Source organism: Apteryx mantelli, chromosome 6 (assembly GCF_036417845.1).
Source record: "Apteryx mantelli isolate bAptMan1 chromosome 6, bAptMan1.hap1, whole genome shotgun sequence".
In the NCBI taxonomy this organism is placed as follows: domain Eukaryota; kingdom Metazoa; phylum Chordata; class Aves; order Apterygiformes; family Apterygidae; genus Apteryx; species Apteryx mantelli.
Window position 1 is genome coordinate 12357967 of NC_089983.1, and position 22177 is coordinate 12380143.

Sequence of the window (22177 nt, forward strand, 5' to 3'; positions counted from 1 at the left end):
CTGGTCATTCTGCACACGTACAAGTGAAGCAGTGCAGCTCTCTAAGATTGCCTTGAATGTGGAGAAGTTTGTATCTGACTGGTTGCTTTTCCTCCTCCTCTCTGTACCTCTCCTAATAGTCATTCTCTGTCTGTTCTTTCCTAGTGGTGGCGATTTATGACTACACGAAGGACAAAGAAGATGAGCTCTCGTTTCAGGAAGGTGCCATCATTTATGTCATCAAGAAGAATGATGATGGCTGGTATGAAGGGGTCATGAATGGAGTGACAGGCCTCTTCCCAGGGAACTATGTGGAGTCCATCATGCATTACTCAGAGTGAACACCAGAGGACCGAGCACTGCATCTGCTGCTGCAGGAGCTCTCAGGGCTTCCCAGATCTCCACCAGCCTCTGGGGCCCCATCCAAAATAACTGAATGAAGGATAATTGTAACAACCACTCTTTTTTTTTTTTTTTCTTCCATTATAAAACAATAGTGATTTGAGTTGTTTGAACAAATGGCTCTTCCGGCTGCCAGCAGTGGCTATCATGAGCCATCTGACATTGAATTAAGCTGACCCATTCAGATGTAACAAACTTGTTGAGTAGCTGATACTTCACCCAAATTCTGACTTCTTCTGGCAGGCTCTGGGATCTGTCTCAGGAATACTGTGTGCCCTTGTGGTACCACCCTTGGCAGCAGTGCCTGGCGCATGGGATGTCCTGGATGCTTGTGATGGAGGGTTACTGGCCAGTGGACATCCCTCCCTGTTTCTACACTACACTCCTGTGCAGCTGGAAGAACACTCATGTGCTAGCAAACACGGATTCGTACACAAGGCTGTTCGTGTATCCAACCTCCAGATAGTTCCTTACATCTCTAGCATAAACACTTCTGCAGCTGCTCTGCACACGTAGGCTGGCACAGGGGCCCACAGAGCTGGCTTTGATTCATTCACCGTTCAGTTCAGACAATTAAGATGGCTGCAGCCCAGAGGACCCCCATCCCCATTTCCTCATCTTTTGAATGCCACAGGTTTGGTTTTTGTTATGCACTGATGTAAATGTGCTGCAGGCTCCCAGCTGTGAGTGCTGATGGGTTAAACAGAACTCACTGATGCCACTGATGGTGAAGGGGAAATGAAGTTTACAGGTCCTCCTGGGGTCTGAGGATAAACTCTAGGGGCTGTGATCTGAGGTTCAAATCTACTCACGCCTGCTTGCACTAGAGCAACTTACCCCCAACTTTAGTCTTATGCACAATATAATCTTAAAAAAAAACCAATCAGGTATTGTAAATTGGCTATTTTGTACTTGATGACTAGATTTGCATATGTACTGTGAGAGCCCTGTGCAGAGGCAGGACAAATGGCGATTGTCGTCTTCAGGTCTGTTGCCAAAATCTCTTCAGTGGAAGTTAAAAGGGCTGTTGTGTGTACTGGTTTCCCATGGAAATCCAAGCAGTAACTAGTAGTAGTCTTAGCTCTTCCCCCAGCCCTCTCCATTGTTATGAAGAAATAGATACTTTGAAATGTACTGATGGATGTGGGGTGGAGTAATACCAAGTGAAGGCTCTGTAGCCCCTTCTGTTGATCGTTTGCTTTTTAATCTAGTCTCAGTTAAAAATGCTCCGCTGTGGTTCTACCTAGCAGATCAGTGTTAAGTGGTGGCTGCACTAGTCTGCCTTTAGGAAGGACGTAATGCTATCTTTGGGTTAGTGTCATGCAGTAACAGAATGAATGGATTAAACCTGGTGGCCTGCAGATTTAGCTGGATCTTCCATTGTGAGAGACTTCTGGGCCAGGGCATCTTCCTGGACAGCTTTTGACTGTTGCCTGGGCCAACTGCGGCTGGTACCAACAGCAGCTTGTCAAAGTCTCACTAATGCTGCGGCCGGCTTCTGAGGCCTGTGCATGAAACAGTGGTGCAGAGAACTACCTGGAGGCTGAGTTCGCGATGTTATTGGCAAAGATGCAGGGAACTGACCCAGTCCCCTGGCTTGGTTATTAGTGCACTACCAGGCCAGAGGTGCAGGTTTGGTGCAAACTTGGGCGGGGAGGAGCCACAGCTGCTCAAGGGGGAAGAAAGAGGAAAGAAACAGTCTCAGGTGTGTGTCTGTGGGATATGGATGAGTTTGATCGCCTGCAGGAAGAGCGCATGCAACTCCGCTGAGTGTGTAAGGAACCAGTTTGGTTGAAGCCTGCAGTAGCTATGACTTTGAAGGAAGTGGTGCAAGGCCAGCAGCCAGTTACCCCTGCTCAGTACACAGCCATGTAGCCAAGTCTTCTTTCTGGAAGGTAGCAGCATTATTTGGGATGAATCTTAGCCAGAACAGGTACTTTCTGCCTTCCTCTGAGAAGGCTTTTGTCTAACAGCAAAACTACGAGCTGCAGCCATGTTCAGGTCCCTTAGCCCATTGTTTCTCTGGGAGTGTTACCTAGAAAAACTGGTTTATGGTAGCTTGAATGACTGTTTCTAATATTATAGGGCAGGTCTCCACATTTTGTGCAGCTTGCAGCCAGGTAGAGACCAGGGTGACTGAAATGCAGCAGTGTTACACAATTTTTCAGTGCTTGCGATGTGGCTGTGTTTGCCAGGACCATCAGAGTTTCCCTGCTTCTCCTGCCCTGGGTGTATCATCTGTGGCAAAGACTGCGCATACAGTGACATTATGGATATGTGATCAAATGTGTCAAGTTACAGCTGCTTAATGAGTTACAGTTCATCAACTAATCCTGCTCTCTCTAGCTCTGCGCACCCATGCTCAGCCAAGGCCAGGTGGGAGGTATTGCATTAGTGAAATGCACGTTTAACTCACGGGTGCTCTAAGAGCATGTGCTTGACTACGTCTGACTGGTGGCTGGTGACAGTGCGCACTTCCATGGTGTGTGATACATGCCTGTAGCCTTAATTGTCATTAAACTGGTTTTTCATCTTGCAAAGTTTTCTGCCAGAGCAGCGCATTGTAAGCCCGGGAAGTGCTGAGTGCTTGCCAGGGCTCAGCGTAGCGCGCAGGGCTGCAGACCCTCGAATGTGGAATGTGCGCAGCTCCTTGAACACCTGGCCTTGGCTGATGGGCCAGTGTTTGGTCCTCCTGCTGGCACGTGGCTTTTTTTCTTTTTTTCTTTTTAATCCTGCAAGAGCTACTGTGGATTGAATTTTTGGGTCACCTCCTGCTCGTTTTATGCTTTATTATGCAGTATTAATGTAAAGGTGTTTTTTTTAATGCATACTTTTTATTTCATACAGTTTTGAGTCTGTAGGTTGTCCGGGGATGTTAATGATCACAGACCAGCCCAAAGTAATCAGGCTTTGTATATTAATGTTACATAGACTGCATGATAGTGAGGATTGTGTTTCTAGTTTTGTTGCTTGTAATTCTCCTCCCCCCCCCCCACCAAAAAAAACAACCCACACCCCAACAACCTTTCTTTTCCCCTTTTTATTTACAGGTTTACTTTAAAAAGGGGTGGGGAAGTTGGGGGGAGGGGAAGGCCCTCAGTATTTCAAATTGATGCAAAACTTCTCCTCACTGAGTCTTGCTGTCCCAGCCGGAGGTGTTCAGCACTGGAGGCAGTTGAGTAGCGCGGTGGGTAGTGTGCATGTGCCAGAGGTGGGGGGAGGAGACACGCCGGAGTAGCCCAAAGGAAGAGGAGCGCTGTGTGGCCAAACCGAGCACGTTTCGCCCTTCCTGCGCGCTGCCTTCGCCCGGCCAGCTGTTGTGGGTGTGCACAGAAATGAGGCAGGAGTCGCTAGCTGCGTATGTATTTTGCCTTGGTTTCTTGTAGCAGAGTTCTTCCCTGCTCCTGGCCCGGGACAAAGCTGTTAACTACAGCTGTCTGCTCTGCCATGTGCCTGTGCGAAGGGAGGGCCCACGCTGTCCCCAGCCAGTGCGGGAAGAGGTGGTTTTGGTGCCTCTGTTTCAGGTTAACAGAGGAGGCTGTGGCTGTAGGTGTCTTGCCTCCCCACCCCCCCCAACCAAACCGTCTTGGATTTCTTTATTACTTGTTTTTGAAGGGGCTCCCTCACTGGCTGTTGCAGCAGAGGCAGGAGCAGCAAGTGCTGCACGTGAGCAGCTAGCCAGCGTGCCCCATGGCCACTGGCTGGCGCAGGCACCTTGTTCAGGCGCCAGAGCGCAGCGGCAGTGCCTGAGGACATGCTATCTGGTGCCGGTCCTGGCTGTGATGCAGCACGGTGCCATCTCTCAACAGCAAGCAAGAGGTGCGGCAGGCCCAGGGGCTGGAAGCACTTGGTGCTTGTAACCAGGAGTCTGGCCGCAGCCCCAGAACGCAGCTGGGACTGCTGGTAAGTAAGTGATGAGCAGCCCAAGAGAGCTTGGGGTGGGGGGGCCCCTAAGTGGGCTGGAGCGCTGCTGGTTTTCACCCACAGCTCCCCCGTGAGCCAGCCTGCCCTCGCTAGAGCAGCATGTGCTCCCATTCTTCCAGACCTTTTACAGCTCATGCGCATTTTTGGTCTTTGCTGCTGTATGCTCTCACTCCATGGAGTAAGCAGCTGGGCTTCACTTGTTCATGTGGGTGCAGCAGTCGCGCCATGGTGCCATAGCCCAGCACCGGCAAAGGGGCAGACTGCACTTTTATGCAGGGCTTGCTGTCAGGCACGACTTGCAGCAGCAGGACTGACTCTCCTTTTTGGGCAGGGGGCTGCTGCCTGGCTGGTCTGTGTGTGTCTGAGGCTGGCAGTGGTAGGTTTGTGCATTGCTGCAGGTTGCACTTCTGCGGTGTCTCCCACCTGCACACTGGGTGCTGGGTTAGCTCTGTGCTCTTCCACCACTTCCTAGTGAGCGCTGTGGATGTGCCTCTTCTCTGGCAATGGGATCTCTTTTTTTAGCTATGTCTCTGGGCTTCTGACTTACTTAAAACAAAAGGGAAGCTTTGACTTTCTCCTGTATAGAAAGGACAGGACTTCATGCTGGGTAAGTAAGCCGGGAGCCTTTACAGGGCTTCTTTTCCGAGAGGTTTTCCCCCCCCCCCCCCCCCCCCCAAGTGGGATGGGACATCTTGCGAAAGAGGCAGAGTTTGTATTCTGCAGGGCAACTTGTTGGCAGTAGCTAGAGGGTGCTGTTGGTAAGACCATGGAGCTGTGGTTATTCGCTTTTAGCCTTTAGACTCGCTGTTTGAGCACTGCAGCATTTTAGAAAACATTATGCAAAACCCATACAGGGAGGCTTTAGTGCCTGTGTTGACAGCAGTGGCTATGAGAAAGGTGCAGAGCTGTTGTTGCATTTACAAAGGCAAACATTTTACTTAATCCCTATTATTTGGTCTTAGAAGACAGTGTTGCAAACTCACAGGTAGCCAATGGCATATAGCTTATGGGGAACCACTTTCTCTAGAATTTACTGTGCTTGCAGGTATTGTCTCCACCTTCCCCACCCTTTGGCATCACTCAGTATTATTAGGCACAGCCACATTTTGTGGGTGAAAAGCTTACACAGAGGTGAAAATAGTGCAAGGGGGAATAGTCTTTGCTGTAGCTGAAGTCAGTGTGTAGTTACAGTCCTATTGATCTACTTTTGATTTTGAAACTGCAAGAACAGAGGGACCATCACCTCGTGTCCTTGGGAAGGTTGCTGAACGCTTGATGCGGCCAAGGTTTGCCAACTGCTGGTGCAAGGAGTAATTCACCGACCATGGTGTTCTGCTGCTTTTGTTCACAAAAACCCAATATGTGTTTTGTGCAACTTCCTGCAAATGCAAATGCAGGAAGTGGTTTTTCTTTGGTACGCTGAACATGCTGATTTTATTAGCACCTTTGCTTATTACTAGGCACGTGTTACAAAAGGGTAAAGTCGGCAGCAGCCTGTTGTCCAGAGGTAAGCCTACGCCCAGCAACCCATTGAACACCTACATGGTGACTCTGCTGAAATGTGTGCAGTGCATTTGTTCCTGTTTCTCTTAAAACCTCAGAAAACCCTACCACTATTGACTAATAAGGAAGAGCTGTGTACAAATTCATTTCCATTACAGCGCCTTGCTAAAGTGCTGACATGTCTGAGATTTTTTTTGTAAAGAACAAGTGCTTCTTTTCACATTTGAAAAAGTGTCTTTTGCAACTTGCATGGACAAGTAGTTTCTATGAATTCTCTGGAAATGTCAGTGTCTAACATGGATTTTGTCCATGCACTTTTTTCTGAAAGCAGAACCCTCCCCCCTTTGGTTTACGGTCAGAGGAGACGTGCTCTTGTGCTCTTGATTCTGGCACTGCTGATGCAGTGGATGTGTGCAGAGCCCACTGTAAACACTGATGACCAAGCCTGCAGGACTCTGGGGAGCTGTGTGCCGCCAGTAACGTTTTATTGTGTGTGCCATTTGAACCACCTTCCAGTGAGTGCAAAACCCAATTTTTAAATTTTTTTAATTGTACTTGGAATTAACTGTTGCTGTGTACTAAACCCTCTTGTTACGAGCCCTAAATAAAAAGAACAAAGCACACACTACGTGTTCTGTGAGTGTGCCACCGCTGCGTCACTTACTTACCTCCTCTTCTGCTACAGCCTTTCCAGCACAGTGAGGACTGTGTGCGCAGGAGCCCCCCGTGACAGAGATGCTGGGAGCTTGGCGCTTCCCACAGCACAGGTATGATCATCGGCATCCAGCCTGCTCTCGCTGCTTTTGTACTACTGCTCCGTTCCTGTACTCTCTGCTGCTGGGATGCAGCGCTCCTTCTCCCAGTGCAGGCCCCCTACGTTGCATTCGCAGCTCTGAGCTGCTGTCTGGTGGTGCCAGCTTCTGGCTAGGATTCATCCGAGCCAGCTGGAGTGCTGCTCTCCCTCTCCTTTCCAAGCAGGGTTCTGCCCAGCTCCTCTTTAGGCACAGCTCCCCTGCTCTGTGCCTGCAGGTGGGAAAGAGCTTCTTTCTTCAGCGGTGACTTGTCTGCCCAGGCCAGGACACTCACTGTGCGCTCCGCATCCCCCATCACCTCGGAGTGTGGACAGCTGTGCTCGTGGGGTGGCGTCTGTTCACTGAGCTGTGACAGCACGCACTACAGCCGCGGCTTCCCAAGGGCGGCGTTCCGCCTTCTGGCTGGAGGCAGCCTAACACAGGGTCGGGGCAAGCCCAGGTACTGCACTGCCTCTAAGAGCGAATGCCATACGTAACCAGCAGTGCCAGTCTGAGTTCCTGTAATCCTAACCTTCAAATTCCGCCTGTAAAAGCTGAGTTTTGATCGATAGTCTCAGATGCACTGCTAGCCCGTGAGCACCCCGGGGATGGGGGAACAGTGCCCAGTTCCTTACTGTGCACCCCAGAGAGGGGCTGCACAAGCACTTGCCGCACATGCGCTGTTCTTGCGTGAGCAGAGCTGTACAAAACATGCCAAGGCCCTGCACGCCTGGGGAAGAGGTGGGTGAGAAAGGCAGGCCTTCACACGGGGTCCTCTTTAGACCTGTAATCGGTGTACCCCTGTTACTGGTAGGGCCAGCTCTGACCCACTGGAAAAAACTGTGCAAAGGAACAATAAAAAGCAATTTTATTGAGAGTGAGCAGATAAATGGTAACCTCTACTTTAGGCCGTCAGATATTTAATCCCTAAAGAGAAGACCACTGATGGCTTGAGAAAACACTGTGTGTTCTGAATTCATGAAGAAGGAAAATGGCAAGACAGAGGATTAAAACAAATTATTAAATTCAACTACATCTTTATTGAATTGTGCATATTCCATTGTATAATGATCTATATTGGGTACTTTATAACGTAGTATTCTTTTGTCCTCTCCCATGCTTAAAAAAGTATATTTATACATATATTTATATATATTTATAATATGGCAAAGCTCCCCCCCAACCTGAAGCTGTCAGTCTAAAAGAGCTTTGATTTTCTTTTTGGAAAGGGAAGAAGAGGGGAGGCAATCCCATTGAAAGATAAAATGTGCAATTTTCTTTTTAAAGCAGTAAACATGAATGTATTTACAGCACTCAGCACAAGTTTGCTGCACAAACAAATCATCATTGCAATGACATTTTTTTTTCTTACATTTGCATCCCCAGTATTATACAGGACATCACCAGTGGCTGCTAACAATTAGCGTAAGCCCTAAAACAAACTGCTTGCTCCAGTTTAATTTCTGGTCCACAGCAGACTGCTAGAAGGAGACCTAAGATTTGCAATTACAACTTGTGACAAAGCATTTAGTTTTCCTTCTTAAAGTACAAGCTTTACAGTGCTGCACCAAATCAGTAGAAGGGAGCCTCTAGCACAGGTAAGAAATGCCAAAGGTGGGACATTTCTAGACGGTTTTTTTTTGCTAAACTGTCCTTTGCGCCACCCCACCCCAATATGTACCCAGAGTTACCGGGGTGGTTAGTCAAGGGCAGAGATGGGCAACAGGCAGCAGTGCAGCCCTGCTCTTTCCGAACAGCTGCTGCAGATCAGCAGCACTTCAGCTCCCGGCCGCTTGCCTCGGGAGAGGCCCTGCAAGCACATCTGCGCACCTGGAATTAGCTCTGAATGCATCTTTGACAGCCAGCAGTGAAATTCCCACAGCTAGAAAGATGGGAGGAAATTACTTTCCCCAGTAGGGAACAGTTGGTTCGATTCCTAAATCTCCTAAAGGATACGTTACCTTTAAACCTTCAGCGAGGCGGTTCCACCAAGCCGGTTACTGAAGTTCCTTCTCCCTCATTCCCCTCACTCAACCGCCACCGTGGGGGATTGCGCACAGCACCAATTCCTGCTCCTCCCGTCCAACCTCCTCTCTCCCCTCAAAGACACCCAGTTCTGATGAACCCAGTTCACTGAACCCTTGCCCTGTTTCATGCCTCAGAGCACCAAACAGCAATCAACACAAATCTCTATATTTTTCCCTGCATTAGTGGCAATTACTTTAACTTACATTGTGAAGGACAAGCACACGTTGTCACCTTATTTGCAAGTTAGTGTCTTAAACTTTTCAAAGCTGTGGACGAAGCCTGTGACTCATTAGATCATAGTATTAGTGGTTATCCCTGTGATATCATGCTGGTTTTGTCATTCTTCATGGGATTTAATTGAAGGAAAAAAAAAATCAGAAAGGAAAAGGATTCCATTTGCAACAAGCTTACGGTTCCCCCCAAAAAACTTTCCAGCCCTCCCCCCCTCCCCTGCACATTACAGAAACATCCAAGACAAACTATCCCCTGTCGTGTTAAACCCTCTCGTGTTTGAGTCTCCCCTCTAAAGTGAGCAAGGGACTGCAGAGCTCACCAGGAACCACCACTGAGGCTGTCCTGGGCTGGGGGGAACATGGCCTCCCCCTCCCCTGGCTGGATTAGGAGCACTGTTGGAAGAAGCAGGTAACCTACACCCTTAGCTTCACAAAGGAAAGAAACCACATATTCTGGCTGTATCCTCACTAACTTACTTATGTCAGGAGTTTATGTTGCTTTAGTGTTTGGTCAGAGATGAAACTCCAGGAAAGCAGCTATGCTGACCAGGTGGGAGTCACACACATAGACACCAAACAGAAAACGCCCTTATTAAACCTCTGCCACTACTTAAAAGTAAATGTGACCAAACAGGAAGCGAGTCAAATCTTGGAAATTCTGTGGGTGAGCGATCAAATGAAAATACCAATACAGCTCTGAGCTGAGAGGAGGTTGGCTCTGTTTAAGTTAACAACATTTTTCAATGGGTGAATCTGATTCTCTAACACAACACATGTTCCCCAACCAGAGTTAAAGCCAGCAAATCCACACAATGCCCCTATTAACCAAGGAAATGTGACTGATTTTAACATGACTTGCCATTTGAAGTAGTAGTCATGTAGACCCACTTACTTATAATCACATTTTGAATAAGAAACAATTTTACCTGCAATAGCACCACTGAAGTAAAACAATTTAGTTCTGTGCAGTTTTCTGTAATAAGCAGAAAATTTTTCTTTTTCCCCCTCTGCTGCTGAAACAGCACTTTTGGTTCCTTTGACTGTGGAAAAAATAATTTTAACCCAGAGCAAAACTGGCATACTTTACTTTTTATCTCCGAGCTAATTTGTGCTATCTATCTGTCTGGTTGCCTATGGGAATGAAAAGAAGAAATAAGAAACTCTCTTAATGTGCAAGTCCAGAACAGTAAATCTTAAAATACACTTATTTGTTTAAAAAAACTTCTCCCTCTCCCATCAGTCCTGAAACCAAAGCGACTCAGGTACCTTCACTTTGTTTCCTTGATGCCTCCTCACTCACTCACTGTTGCCCTGCAGGACCTTGCACAGTCAGTTGGGGAGAGGAGCTCCTGCACAGGTGGGATCTGTGCTTCAGCCACTGCACAGGTGGAGCAGGAGCTTTCCTCTTCCAAGGAAAATAACTTTTTTCTTTTTTTTTTTTTTTTGGTGAAACCTGTGCCTACACCTCCTCCCCCAAATGTAGGGTTTAAAAAACAGAAGAGAACAGCCCCCCCCCCCCCAACATATTACCTGTGATTTGTTCAGAACCACTTGCTCAGAAGTTGTGAGGTTTTTTTTTTAAATCTTCTAAGATGAGTGCTGCTATGAGAAGCCTAGTTTTCCCTTTCAAAGCAATTCTGCAGGAGCCAAGTTCCAGCAAAAGTATTAGAGAGGACCAGCTCCCTGCCTTTACCCGGTGCTGCGTGCACAGGAACCTGCTCTGCGGGCAGCCGGGAGCCGAGCGGCCCCGGACAGGAGCGAAGAGCGCAGCCGCCCGCCCTCAGCTGCTCCCGCAGCAGCAGGGCTTTCCCTGCCACACGCCTGAGTAGGCGTCAAAGGCTCCTGTACGCTATCCCGACCTTGGGATCAAAGCAGCCGCTCTCTTTGTGTCCGGACTATGAAAGCTCAGCTCTCACCTGCTCCTTTGAATAAGGGCCTAAAGGATTTCAGACATGTTTGTAGCAGCAAGCTTCTCACTGTGTGTCTGAGATCTGGCTCCTTTGTTTTATGATTTTAATAGATACAGTCATCCAATTTTGAGACCAGCATTCAAGGGGAAAAAAACAACTAACTTGCAAATAAGGCATAAATATTTACTGTCACAAAAACCAGTAAATACACTGGAAAAGCAAGTTACAACGAAGGGTCTCATAAGCTGAAAAGGCCACCAGGTTGTCTGAATCCCTCTGTAGCCAAATTTCAGCATTCAGCTGAGAGAGCAAGCTGCAGCCACACATTACATTTTTGCATCGCTGCTGACTTAGGAAGCTGTAACAGAAGGAATACGGGCTGCCACCTTTTGCTGCAAACCTGGAGTTACACCTCTGTCTCCCAGCAAGCTGTTCAGTGGCCTGCAGCAGTAAGCAGAAATTCATTGCCTAGCGGGAGAGATACGGGGTAAACAAATTTGGGCACAGGAAAATGAGAACAAAGCTCAAATGCCTCTGAAGAAATTGCACTCAAAACATTCCTCTGCCAAGAGCAGATCCCAGAGGTACCTGCACAGAGCGGACGAACGAAAGCGGGCTGGAACTGACCCGTACCAGTGGAGCTCTTCGGGGGGGAAGTAAACCAGGACGGGGCAAGCACGATTCCCCAGCGCTCTCGTCTGGGAGCGCGCGCTGCATCAGCCCAGCGCACCTTGCCGAAGAGTCGCAGAGTGTCCACTTACCTCTCGCGGGCGGGGGCTGGGAGTCACGGCCGTGTCTGCGCTCCTTTTGCGCTTGAGCCCCAGGAGCTCCACACAGCACAAAGCAGCAGGAGGACCAACGTAGAAAATAACAGCACCAATGAATTGCAGTGTAGCTTAACAATCTTCCTATGAAGTTATTGGCCAGCTACACTGAGCACACTTAAAATCAACAATGCAAATGCTTTTAAGGACACTTTATAAGCACAAAAATAGTAGAAACAAAACTTTGTGAACAATTTGAAAGATACAAAAAAGTGCCTTTCCACAGCAGTGCTTTAAAAATGCACACAATGGTATATTCTTATTGCTCAAAAAAACTAGTCTGATATATTAGAACAATTTCCAGAGGCGCTGAAATAGATTTAAAAAAATCATATGAAACAGGTCAGCAGAGACAGCACCATTCTTTTTTTCTCTTTTCATGATGCACTTGTTTAAAACTATATAATTATAGATGTGTCATTTTTTTCTCTCTAATCGGCAAAACTTTTTTTCCTATTCATAAATTATTCACAAAGACATTTACTTTATTATTTGGATTTTTTTAAAGACACTTCATAAAAAAAAGCAATGGGGGACACTGTCACAATATTTCTTAAATCTATCAGCTTGAATTACAACTATTTTGCTCTAATGAGAGATTAGTTTCCATCTATTTTACACGCATGAAGATACCGTCAAGTCAAGCTATTCCTTTGTTTCTTTCTTTGGGGAAAGGAAAGCATTTAAAATTTGCTTTTGGAGTAAATGGAAACAAAGAGTAAAATCATTTGCCATCCGAGCCTGGACAGTATCCCTGTAGTGACCATCAGGGACATTGTAACAACTGAGGATGGGGTAGGTACAGCCCAAGTATTTTCGTTACTTTACAAAGATTGCGTACCGCTACCCTGCACTGAACATGCATGATACGCAAGACCACTTATGCTAACTACGCTACCTTTACACAACGTCCAATATGTGGGTAAGACTGTACAAACTACTGAAGTACAAGAAAAAGGTCTCTAGTATTTTGATGTGGTGATTGATTGCAAACCGGTGGCAAATAAATAAACAAACCAAATACGATAGTTATTTCCTGCTAATAGGGCCCATTAAATTAAATTATTAGCAAATGTTATTGCCTCAATTTTTTTCCCCCAGTCATCTCCCTTGACTGCTAGAAGTGCAACTTCATAATTAATAGGTTTATGCATTGGTCACAGTATCTGGCAGGTCAAAGAAAACAGAATTCCAGCTATGCTCGCACTGAAATTACCATTCCCTTCTCTTTTTCCAGAAGGGAAAGTTTCCTGCCAATTTCTAATGAATTACAAACAACGCTGTCTATAAACGTTTTCCCAACAATTGCTTTTGTAAAGATAATACATCTTATCAGGCACAAACAAGGCGAGACTGTACGGGGTGTGTGTGCCTGCGTGAGAACACAACGCTCTCTACAGAAACCTACCTGGTCGTTCGGGAAAAGCAGCGCGCCTAACAAGCCGTGTTTCGCCGTGGGTCAGCCCTGCGGTCGGCATTGATTGCAGGAGTTCTGGCAGCTTTCAAAAGGGGTTAACACAAATATTCGAGCCATAAAAACAAATGATCAAGCCCAGTATAAAGTTAGAATGCATAATGGATTGGAATAATATATATTTATCCTATTTACTGCACTGACAAAGAACTTAGAATTAATTTGCCGTAGTGTGTATTTTTAAACTACCTGGGAGGAAGGGGGAGGCTCTTTATAGTATAAATATATTTCACTCCAGCCCATTATATATAATCTATTTTCTTACTCAGTCATTTTCAGTAGTATTGCGACCAGAATGTTTTGGTATGTTGCATCTGTATTTTTCAATCAACCAATGACCAATGTACAGTTACCAGCAGAACGCCTCAGCTCTGCACCATTTACCCGTCACAAACTGCCAAGAGAGGTTTGTGGTTTGTTTTCTCTTCTTCTTCTCTTTAAAGTGCCCCCTACATCTTCATCTTAATGTTAAGATTTCACTGGTTACAGAGTCCAATTCCTGATAATGTAGTGACTGAAACAATAAATACGTCTCTACAAAAACATTCTGGTTATCTTCTATAATTGCGACGAAATATATCACAATATATTATATACCTACATTTATAATACATGCACAAACATGTCTCACATGGACAGACACTACAAAAAATTATCTTCCCCCCAAATGCAGAAAAAGTAAGAAAAAAGGATTTTTGGTCCAATCCGTATGAAGGGTAAAAGAAATTGAAAGGATAAGTCGATGCTTCTCTACCCTCTCCCACAATAAAATAACACCGCCCCCCTCAAGCCCCCACTTTTTGGCCTAGCCATGAAAGGGGAATGTCTCTACATTTAGCCTTAGCTACAGCATGAGATCACCTCTCGTGGTGGAGCCACCGCCCAGGTCCCCACGCTCTCTCCAGGCGCCCACCGGCGCGGGCTGGCCGGTCGCGGAGCAGCTCGCGAGTCACGGAAGCACCGGCCCTGGGGACCGACTACCAGTCCCGCGACAGCTTGGTGTTCTGATCCCTTTTGGGGGGCGCGGGGGGCGGCCCCCTCCGTAACGTTGCATAGCCGGATATGTGACTGCCCCCAAAGCTGCTCGTCTTCTGCTGGTCAGCCAGCAGCTCGGGTGGGGGCGGGGGCAAGGCCATGTCGTCCATGGTGGCCGTGGGCTCGGTTCGGGACACGCGCGCAGACGAGAGGGAGCCGTGCCGGGTGATGGATTTCCGCTGCAGCGTCCGGTTGAGGTCTGCCAGGAATCCTGGCTGAACGCTAAGGCTGGACTTGGGCGAAGTGGGCACTTGGGGGCCGGCTGACCCTGGTGGCTCTGCCACATCCGCCTGCGTCAGCCGAGTGCTGTCATTCCGCTTGGGACGCGTGGGCGGTGGGGCTTTCTTCATGGATGGTTTTGACCATGCCTGAGGCTGAGGATTGACGACAGCGACTTTTGGGGAGGTGCTGCCTGAAAACACGGATGGGATCTCAACCGGCGGGAGAGGAAGATCTATTTCAGGTGGTGGTGGAGGAAAGTCTGAATCCGATGGCGGCGAAGGGAATTCAACCACAGGTTCCTTCCCAGCCACACCCAGGGCAGGAGCCTTGGCCGGGATCCCTCCTTGCGGAAGGACGATCGGCAGGCTCACCCCAGAAAGGTTGAGCTTTCCCGGCTTTGGAGGGGCTGCAGGAGGCGACGACTCCTTGGAAGGAGACCCCGACGGCTCTGGTGGGTGTGCAAATTTGCTGACAAGGCGGTCCACTGAAGGTCTCTTGGACTCGTGGTACTCAGTGGAGCTGGTGGACTTGATGCTGGAGTTTCGCTGAGGTGTTGGAGGCGGTTTCTTCCCTCCCGGGCTCGATGTCTTGCTGGTCTTTTTGACTGGAGACCCTGATTTGTCAGGGGGGGGAGAACCTGCAGAGGTAGCTGGGGAAGGAGGTGGAGGAGGAAACACTAAACTGCTCTCTGGCGGAGGAGGGGGGAAATCAGGTGAGGGAACGGCAACGGGTTGCCACTTGGGCTTTGCCTTCACCGCCGGAGGTGACTGCGGAGCCACACTCAGCGGAAGGGGCTTTAGAGGCTGGGGCTCGGTGGCAGGTGGGGTGGGAGGAGGCGGGAACTGGCTGGCTATCTGCTTCACCACTGACGGCACCGGGGACTGAGGGGACGGAGGGGGCTTCATGGAGAAGCTCTGCTGCTTTGGGAAGGTGGGGGGGGGAGCGAGGCCGGGAGGGGCTGGGGATGGGGGGTGCACCTGGGGAGAGGTGACACTCGGCTGTTTCTTTATGGCTGGGGGCAAGGGAGCAGGCCCAGATGGTGTGACATGTGCGACCCCCGGTGACGCTGCCTTCCCGCAAGGCTGGGTGGGGAGAGCCGTCATGAGGGGCTTTGGGGGTGCCTGCGGCGGTGGTGGGGCAGGCACGGGGGGAGGAGGTGGGGGCAGGGGGGAAGCGGCGGCAGCAGCGGCCTGGCTTATACTTGGTTGCACTTGATGGATTTTGGGAGGGGGGGGCGGAGGGGTGAACTGCGGCACCGAGGGGGTGCAGGGCGCTGGCTTCAGCTGCGCCATGGCAGAGCCTGGGGTGGGGGGAGGCGGCGGAGGGGGGGGAGGCGGCATGATGCCGTTGGGGGGCACCAGGACGTGGGGCTTGCCGGCGGGCGGGGGGGCCTGCTGGGGGCCAGGGGCCTTGGCGAAAGGGCTGCCATGCTGGGCCGCGTTCTGCAGCCTGGTGATGGTGCTGTACTTGACGAACATGGTGGCGGGCGAGCTGGCGGCGGGGGCGGCCTGGCTAGGGAGGGGGGGCGGCGGGGGCGGAGGTGGGGGTGGAGGTGGGGGCGGCGGGGGCGGCGGCGGGGGGAGCGGGGGGGACGGCTGCGACGCTGCGTAGGGGGCCGCCACTTTGGTCTGTGGGGACACAGGGGGTGCGAGAGACACGAAGGGCCGACCTGCAGGCTCGGTTCGGGCCTACGGGGAAGGGGGTTTAGTGAAAGCGGAGAGAGGGGGAAAGAGAAGAGAGAGGGAGGGAGGGAGGGAGGGAGACAAAGAGATTATGAAGTCAAGGTCTAAATGTGCCTCTCAGCAAAAAGCCAGTGGCAGATTACAGCATGCAGGAAGCAGCAGCAGCAGGATGCAGCAGGAGACAGTTGCGCACGCGGACAGGCCAGGCGGGCAGGGAGGGAGCGGCGAGACCCGGGGGGCTAGAGCTGCTGCCGGCCGCGCTGCACGGCGGGGCAAAGCCCCCGGGCAGGCAGGCAGCGGCCGCCGGCCAAGCGCTCCCCCGAGCCGGGCCCCGGCGGGACGCCGGGTGCAGCAACGGGCTCCGCAGACCCCTCTTCAGCTGGGTATGAGCGGCGTTAAAGAGCGTGAGGCCTCCTGCGGCATCTGTCAAGCCCTTAGGGCAGCTCGGGCTTCGCACTGCTCAGCGTTACAAAGCGCAGAAATCCCAAACTGCTCTGAAACACGCGAAGAGCAAACTCCATGCAGGAACATGTCTGAGACCCTTCCACTCCACATGCTCTGACATCCAACACTGCCAAGGGAAAAAAATGAGGAAAAAGAGGGAGAATAGAGATTTCCTAGGCAAAATTCCCCAGAAGGAAACCTTTAGAGATCTGCAAAACAAAGTTAGCCTGGGAAACAAAAGCTAGACATGCAGCTGAGTATTATCTTATGCAGAAGAAGAAAGAGGAAAGAAAGGGAAAACCATCTAAGGGAAGGAGCAAGGGGAAAGCAGCAGGCAACATTTTAGTCTACTCATTCGGTTTTGCTCAGGTTAAATTATTTCTCTAAAATTGTGAACTTACATTTCTGTTAAAAATTAAAAAGATAATTACACTACTCAGGCTTATCAAGATCCCCCCCAATACAAAGTGTTCTTGCTACAAGCCAAGTTGTGCACTTCAGAGTGAACAAAACAGAAACATGCATTAGAAATGCAGTACTAATGCAGCAGCTAACCAGCCTGGGCACCTATGCTTTATTAGTATATATTTTGCCACAAGTTAGCTCATTTATGCTCATTTGCACTGCATGAGCTTGTTTGCACATCACTTTGTTCTAGACACAGGTGCACTGAGTTTTTATACGGACAGAAAAAAACCAAAAATATTAAGAGTCGGAAACAACAAGCAGTGATTTATAACAAACGCGGGGTGTGCCTCTACCTGTCAGATTAGGTATGTAGGGCGAGGAGTATAACAAAGCTCTGGAGCTACATGGACATGTTCACAAAACAAAACGGGAGAGAGATCTTGATCTCTTGCAAGTGTTAGTCTGTAAATTACCACTGTCCCAATCACTCAAGTTAATGAATTTTCAAACAGTAGCCCCTGACCTTAATTCTGCCCTGAATAAGGCACCTCGGGAGTGCTGACCTTAGCTGTGCTGAGCTTCACTTTGGACACCTGAGACAGCAAAAGGCAACAGGAAAAATAAAAGCGGCATAAAACAGACAGAGGGACACCAAGGCATAACAGAGCAGCTAGCCCTGAGCAGCGAGACCAGAGCGAACCGTGAACAAAGAACTGCCCCTCATCCCTCGTCACTTAAAGCGCACACGGTGAGCGCTCCGTTTGACGCCTGTTGCAGCATCCAGTTTGAAACAACGTTTGTTCCAAACCTAAGAGCCAAAGCAACGCATAATGAAATCTTCACTGCCCAAACATCAAGAACGTGAACTGGAGGATAACATATTCTTTGGGAAATTTGGTACTCTTTCAAAATGTGAACTGGAGAGATTATCTGTGTTTTTAAATGGCTTTTTTTTCCTTTTTTTTTTTAGGTATATTTGAAACACAGAAGCATTTGCCTTACACCCATTGAAGAGAGGCCATTTTCACAGAAAGCATATTAGACATGCAGGGCAGGGGAAAGAATATTGTACATGTCAGGAGGAGGGACCCCCATAAAGGAAACAAATTAAATTTCCACAGCCAGGCATGTATTCAGTGATACTTGGCTTAGAGAAGACCTCCATTAATTCTGCCGCTTGCAACAACCTGCCTTTATGAATTTCTTAACGCAGCTTTGTTCACAAAGCTGAAACATTGTGGAATTACTACTTCTGAAGATAGTTTGGAGACTAACCTGCTGATCCCAGCACATCTCAGTATCACTGCAACTACAACTACCTTTTCACATAAATTACAATTTCAGCAACACTGCTGTTTCCTTGCTTGTCACAGAACTTGTCATTTTCCACCGTCAGCTTGATTTGCTGAGCCTTAAGGTCCTTAGGCCAGCCCTGTACCAGATAAAAAAGCATGTACTATAGTATTGCTGAGGTTAAATTTGTTGCCAATTTGCTCAGTTTTTTTAATGGGGTTTTGAATTAAAACTTTACATGGTTCATTTCAGCTGGATTCTTGGGAAGTTTTAGGGCAATCCATTCACCTGTGAAAGGCATGAGCAAGAGAAACATACCTTTTCTTGGATTTGTGCACAGAAAGAAACTCAGAATGATGAAATCTTGAAACATGGATGGCCCTCAACAGGGAACAGTCTATTTTATTTAAAAATGCTTTAATCAGATAACATAGACATTTTGGGGGTTTATTTTAATGAGCAATTGCCAGTGGCACTATGGAGCTGTTAAGAACAGAAATCCATAGTGCTAAACTTTCAACTTTTCCCTGAAAGTTCACAGAGGGTTTAAGTTTTAGTGTAACAGCAAGATTTTCAGATTAAAAACAAAACTTTAGGAAACAATAACATTTCAGTTCTCATAGCAATGCGCTTTCACCTCTGTTGGATACACATTAGACAGATTCAAGAGCCTTATCTTTTGCATGCACCCAGTCCTCGCAGAAATAATGCACATGGTACACAAACACAAACCATCTGCTGATGAACACGCATCAGGTGTTGCACTTGTGCAGTTGAAAAATCCGTATCACAATTTAGCAAGTTGCATTCCTGGCCTAAGTATTACATTGCTATTAGAATTATAGACAACATCCAAGCCAGCAGGCACCGCAGAAAAGTTATGAATGCCAAGGAATGCAGCCCAGTCTAGTCCTGCAGCCCAGGTGTTGTGTCACCTGTGCATTTTTATTTGAAACTGTGATGTTGTGTCTTATTTTTAGTTATTTATCTGATGTACAAATGTCTGGTGTAGTGACCCATAGTTTCAGTTTTAAAAATCTTGCTTCTCCAGCCTGAACCTGGGGTCTCGGAAAGATTCAAGACTGACAGGAGTGAAGATAGCTTCTTGCAGCATCCTGCAAATGTACTTCTACACGTAACTGCTGCAGTTACTGATGTCATGGCTGTTTACGAACCTGGAAATTCCTTCAAGCCTGACAATAAACCAGCTTAAAGGGCAATTCTGCTGCGTGTGCAGGTATTCCCCAGGAACTACATCAGTCAACTACCTCAGAACAGACATAAAACTAACCAAACCACAACAGACCTGAGGAATCAATAGGTTAAAATCTTTTGTATCTCTCTACCAGCAACAGTAAACCAAATCTGTTTCAATCCACAATTACTGTCAACTATGGCACTTCTGCTTTGAATATATCAAAGTTTACTCTTTCCATTTACATAGAATACGGAAAGCATTTGAGTAAAACTGGACCATATTTTAAATAGGTGTACCTGGCTTCAGGCCCCAGTTACTCACATCTTTGCAATGGAAAGATGTGGCTAGTTAACTGAAGAAAGATCTTACTGAAAGAATTTCATTCAACTTGTTAACAACTGATTTTTTTAATTTGGTCTTTATTCAACACTAGTTAAAAGGATTCTGTGGGAAAGACAGTCTCACGCCTTCAAAGAACAAGGAGCTTCTGTGCACACAAATAAAAACAAGAACAGAAGGTTGCAGGACTGTATTTCCCTGAAAAAGTGATTGCTGAAAAAACAATTATACTACAGTATATGACAATAATATAGAATTGAAAAAAAAAAAAAGAAATCCCACTAAAGACAGAGATGGAAGAGGTGTCACTCTGTCTTGTACATTTTGTTGGGTGTTGGTTCTCAAACTAAAGTCTTCTTGTTACCTTGCTGGATTCTTCCAGTTGAGTGCCTCGCTTCCAGGCCTCAGAGAACATGGAGCTGACGATACTTTGGGAACGGACATGTCCAGTTGGCTGGGTGTCAGAAACTCCACTGTCAGACTGATTAGAATGATTTGATTGAGACTCTGTTTAAAAAAAAAAGGTTAAAAAATGGTTAGCATATATTTCTGAATGTCGAGTAAAGTGAGCGTGCTTATAATGCAACTCTGAGTGACCTTTATTGATCACAGGGGGACAGATTAATATCACAGTTGTTAAACATGTTATCCCACTAAAGGACATTGTTTCCACCATCTACTGCATAAGCCTTAGCTCATAGGCAGGCAATTAAAGATTGCTGCCCAGAAAACAACACAGAGCAACAGATCCCTGCTATTAATCAAATCTGAAGCTCTGCAAAGATGACTGTGTCAGATATGCTGCAAGCTGAAAACACCTACACTGCAGTCCTAGAGGTTCTGCAAATACCCAACAGCTCCCCACCCTGCCGCTTCAGGAAAGTGCCATTCACGAAATGCATGCAACCGGCTCTCTCCAGCACTCCTTCCCAGCCCGGCCTTAGGAAGGGGCACTAGGCATCAGCTGAGGACAGACAAACTGTGCTGGCCAAGGCAGCAGCCTGCTTCTCACTGACTGCTCCTTTCCCCAGGGGAAGAGAAGGAACGACGTGCATCTTACAACTAGTGAATGCAGAGGATGCCCTGGGGCCACAGGGCACCTCGAGAAGGCTGCTTCTGCCAGACCGATTTATCCAGCCTGGCATCTGCTTCCCACGTAGTCTGGAACTGCCCTGGGGAAAGGGGGCATCTAGGCACACGCTGGACTGTAGCTCTGGCGAAACACGCATGACTGGTGGGCTGTGGCTCAGCACTCCAGAACAAGAGATGCTTGCTCAGAAAAACACCCAACTTGGATGGAGAAATTGTCAGTAACAGAGAATTTACCACTGCCCTTGGAAAGCTGCTCCACACAACTGAGAAAGTGTGGTGCTCTCCTGGTTAGCCTGAATATGTTTAGCTTATTCTCACAGGCTGCTTTTCAAACCTTTTCAACTTAGTAACATTCCTCTTGACCCGTGGTACTATCCGCGATGGACAAAACACTTTCACAATAACCTGTTTTCGACAACGAAACTCCCCTATGGGCTCAAAATAACCTGGCACAGTGTCACTTAGCTCTGAACAGTGAAGTGAGATTATAAACCATTCATCAATTTTTAAATTGCTATCTGCTGCAAAAGAACAGCCCCCCTCCTGCTGAGAGGTAAACAGGAGCAGATTCCTGTAGGCACACTAAGCCTGAAAAAGGAGCAGAGCCAGTATTTTCAAAGTTTTTCTCTGAAAAGTCTTTGCCTTTGGGCAGGGACTATTTTCCACTTACTAATTTCAAACATTTCAGCCCACAAAAGCAGTTTAAGAGCTTCACACAGAACTCTCCGTGCATCACTGAATAATAGACCTTGATTTCTTTTTTTCAAATAGGTGAAGATAGAAGCATCCAGCATTGGAAAGCAGGTTTCCTTTCCTCAATATCAGAAAAATATTCTTGAATGAAAAATTACAGTATGTTCTGAAAATACACCACTGCATGTAAAAAAATAAATTAGTTTTTTAGACTGAACACTGTTTAAAAGACTATGGAGAAATAGTCCATTTCCTTCACTAGCCTCTCCTTGGGTCTCCAGACAGCTGAGGACAAAAAAAAAAGGTAATTAAGTCTACTATGAGACAGATCACATTATTACCTGGCAAACTAGATGAGCTGGAGCCTGACTTGATACTGGAGCTAGACAAGGAAGTCCAGTCATATGCCGATTCTGTCCTCTTCAGTGCTTCCTGATAGTTCATGTACAGTTGCTTCCCATACTAAGCAAAATGACAAAGAAATTTAACAGCTGTCTAGGCTGTGTACCCTTTTCAGATTGCTGATCTCCACCCCAGGCTTCTCTGTTCCACATTTTTTCCCACAGATAGAGTAGGATCTCTGCAAAGGAGCTCAGGCAACATTAATTCTGTGCAAATTTCATTCTCTTTTATTTAACAGCAGTGGCAACTCCCTCCTCCCAACCCTTTGCCTTTTCATTACTAAATTGCTGAAAGAAAGAAG

The 22177-nt window shown here is 47.6% G+C and overlaps 2 protein-coding genes across 8 annotated transcripts in view; one reads left to right on the forward strand and one right to left on the reverse strand.

Annotated features, from left to right (window-relative positions):
* The window catches only part of ABI2 (abl interactor 2), a 77009-nt gene extending 70576 nt beyond the window's left edge, over positions 1-6433 (forward strand). For all 4 annotated transcript variants that reach the window (XM_067298759.1, XM_067298762.1, XM_067298761.1 and 1 more), the window contains one exon: positions 145-6433. In XM_067298759.1, coding sequence (XP_067154860.1) covers positions 145-320 — 176 coding nt within the window. In that variant the 3' untranslated portion in view covers positions 321-6433. The remainder of the gene's footprint in view (positions 1-144) is intronic.
* A 6907-nt stretch (positions 6434-13340) lies between these two features.
* RAPH1 (Ras association (RalGDS/AF-6) and pleckstrin homology domains 1) overlaps positions 13341-22177 on the reverse strand; it is a 98885-nt gene continuing 90048 nt past the window's right edge. For 3 of the 4 annotated variants that reach the window (XM_067298766.1, XM_067298765.1, XM_067298764.1), the window contains exons 12-14: positions 21816-21936; positions 20054-20196; positions 13341-16013 (exon numbers count right to left, since the gene is read on the reverse strand). In XM_067298766.1, the coding sequence (XP_067154867.1) occupies positions 14046-16013; positions 20054-20196; positions 21816-21936 (2232 nt within the window). In that variant the 3' untranslated portion in view covers positions 13341-14045. Of the gene's footprint in view, positions 16014-17382; positions 17453-20053; positions 20197-21815; positions 21937-22177 lie in introns of all 4 variants that reach the window. The other variant, XM_067298767.1, reaches the window with a different exon arrangement.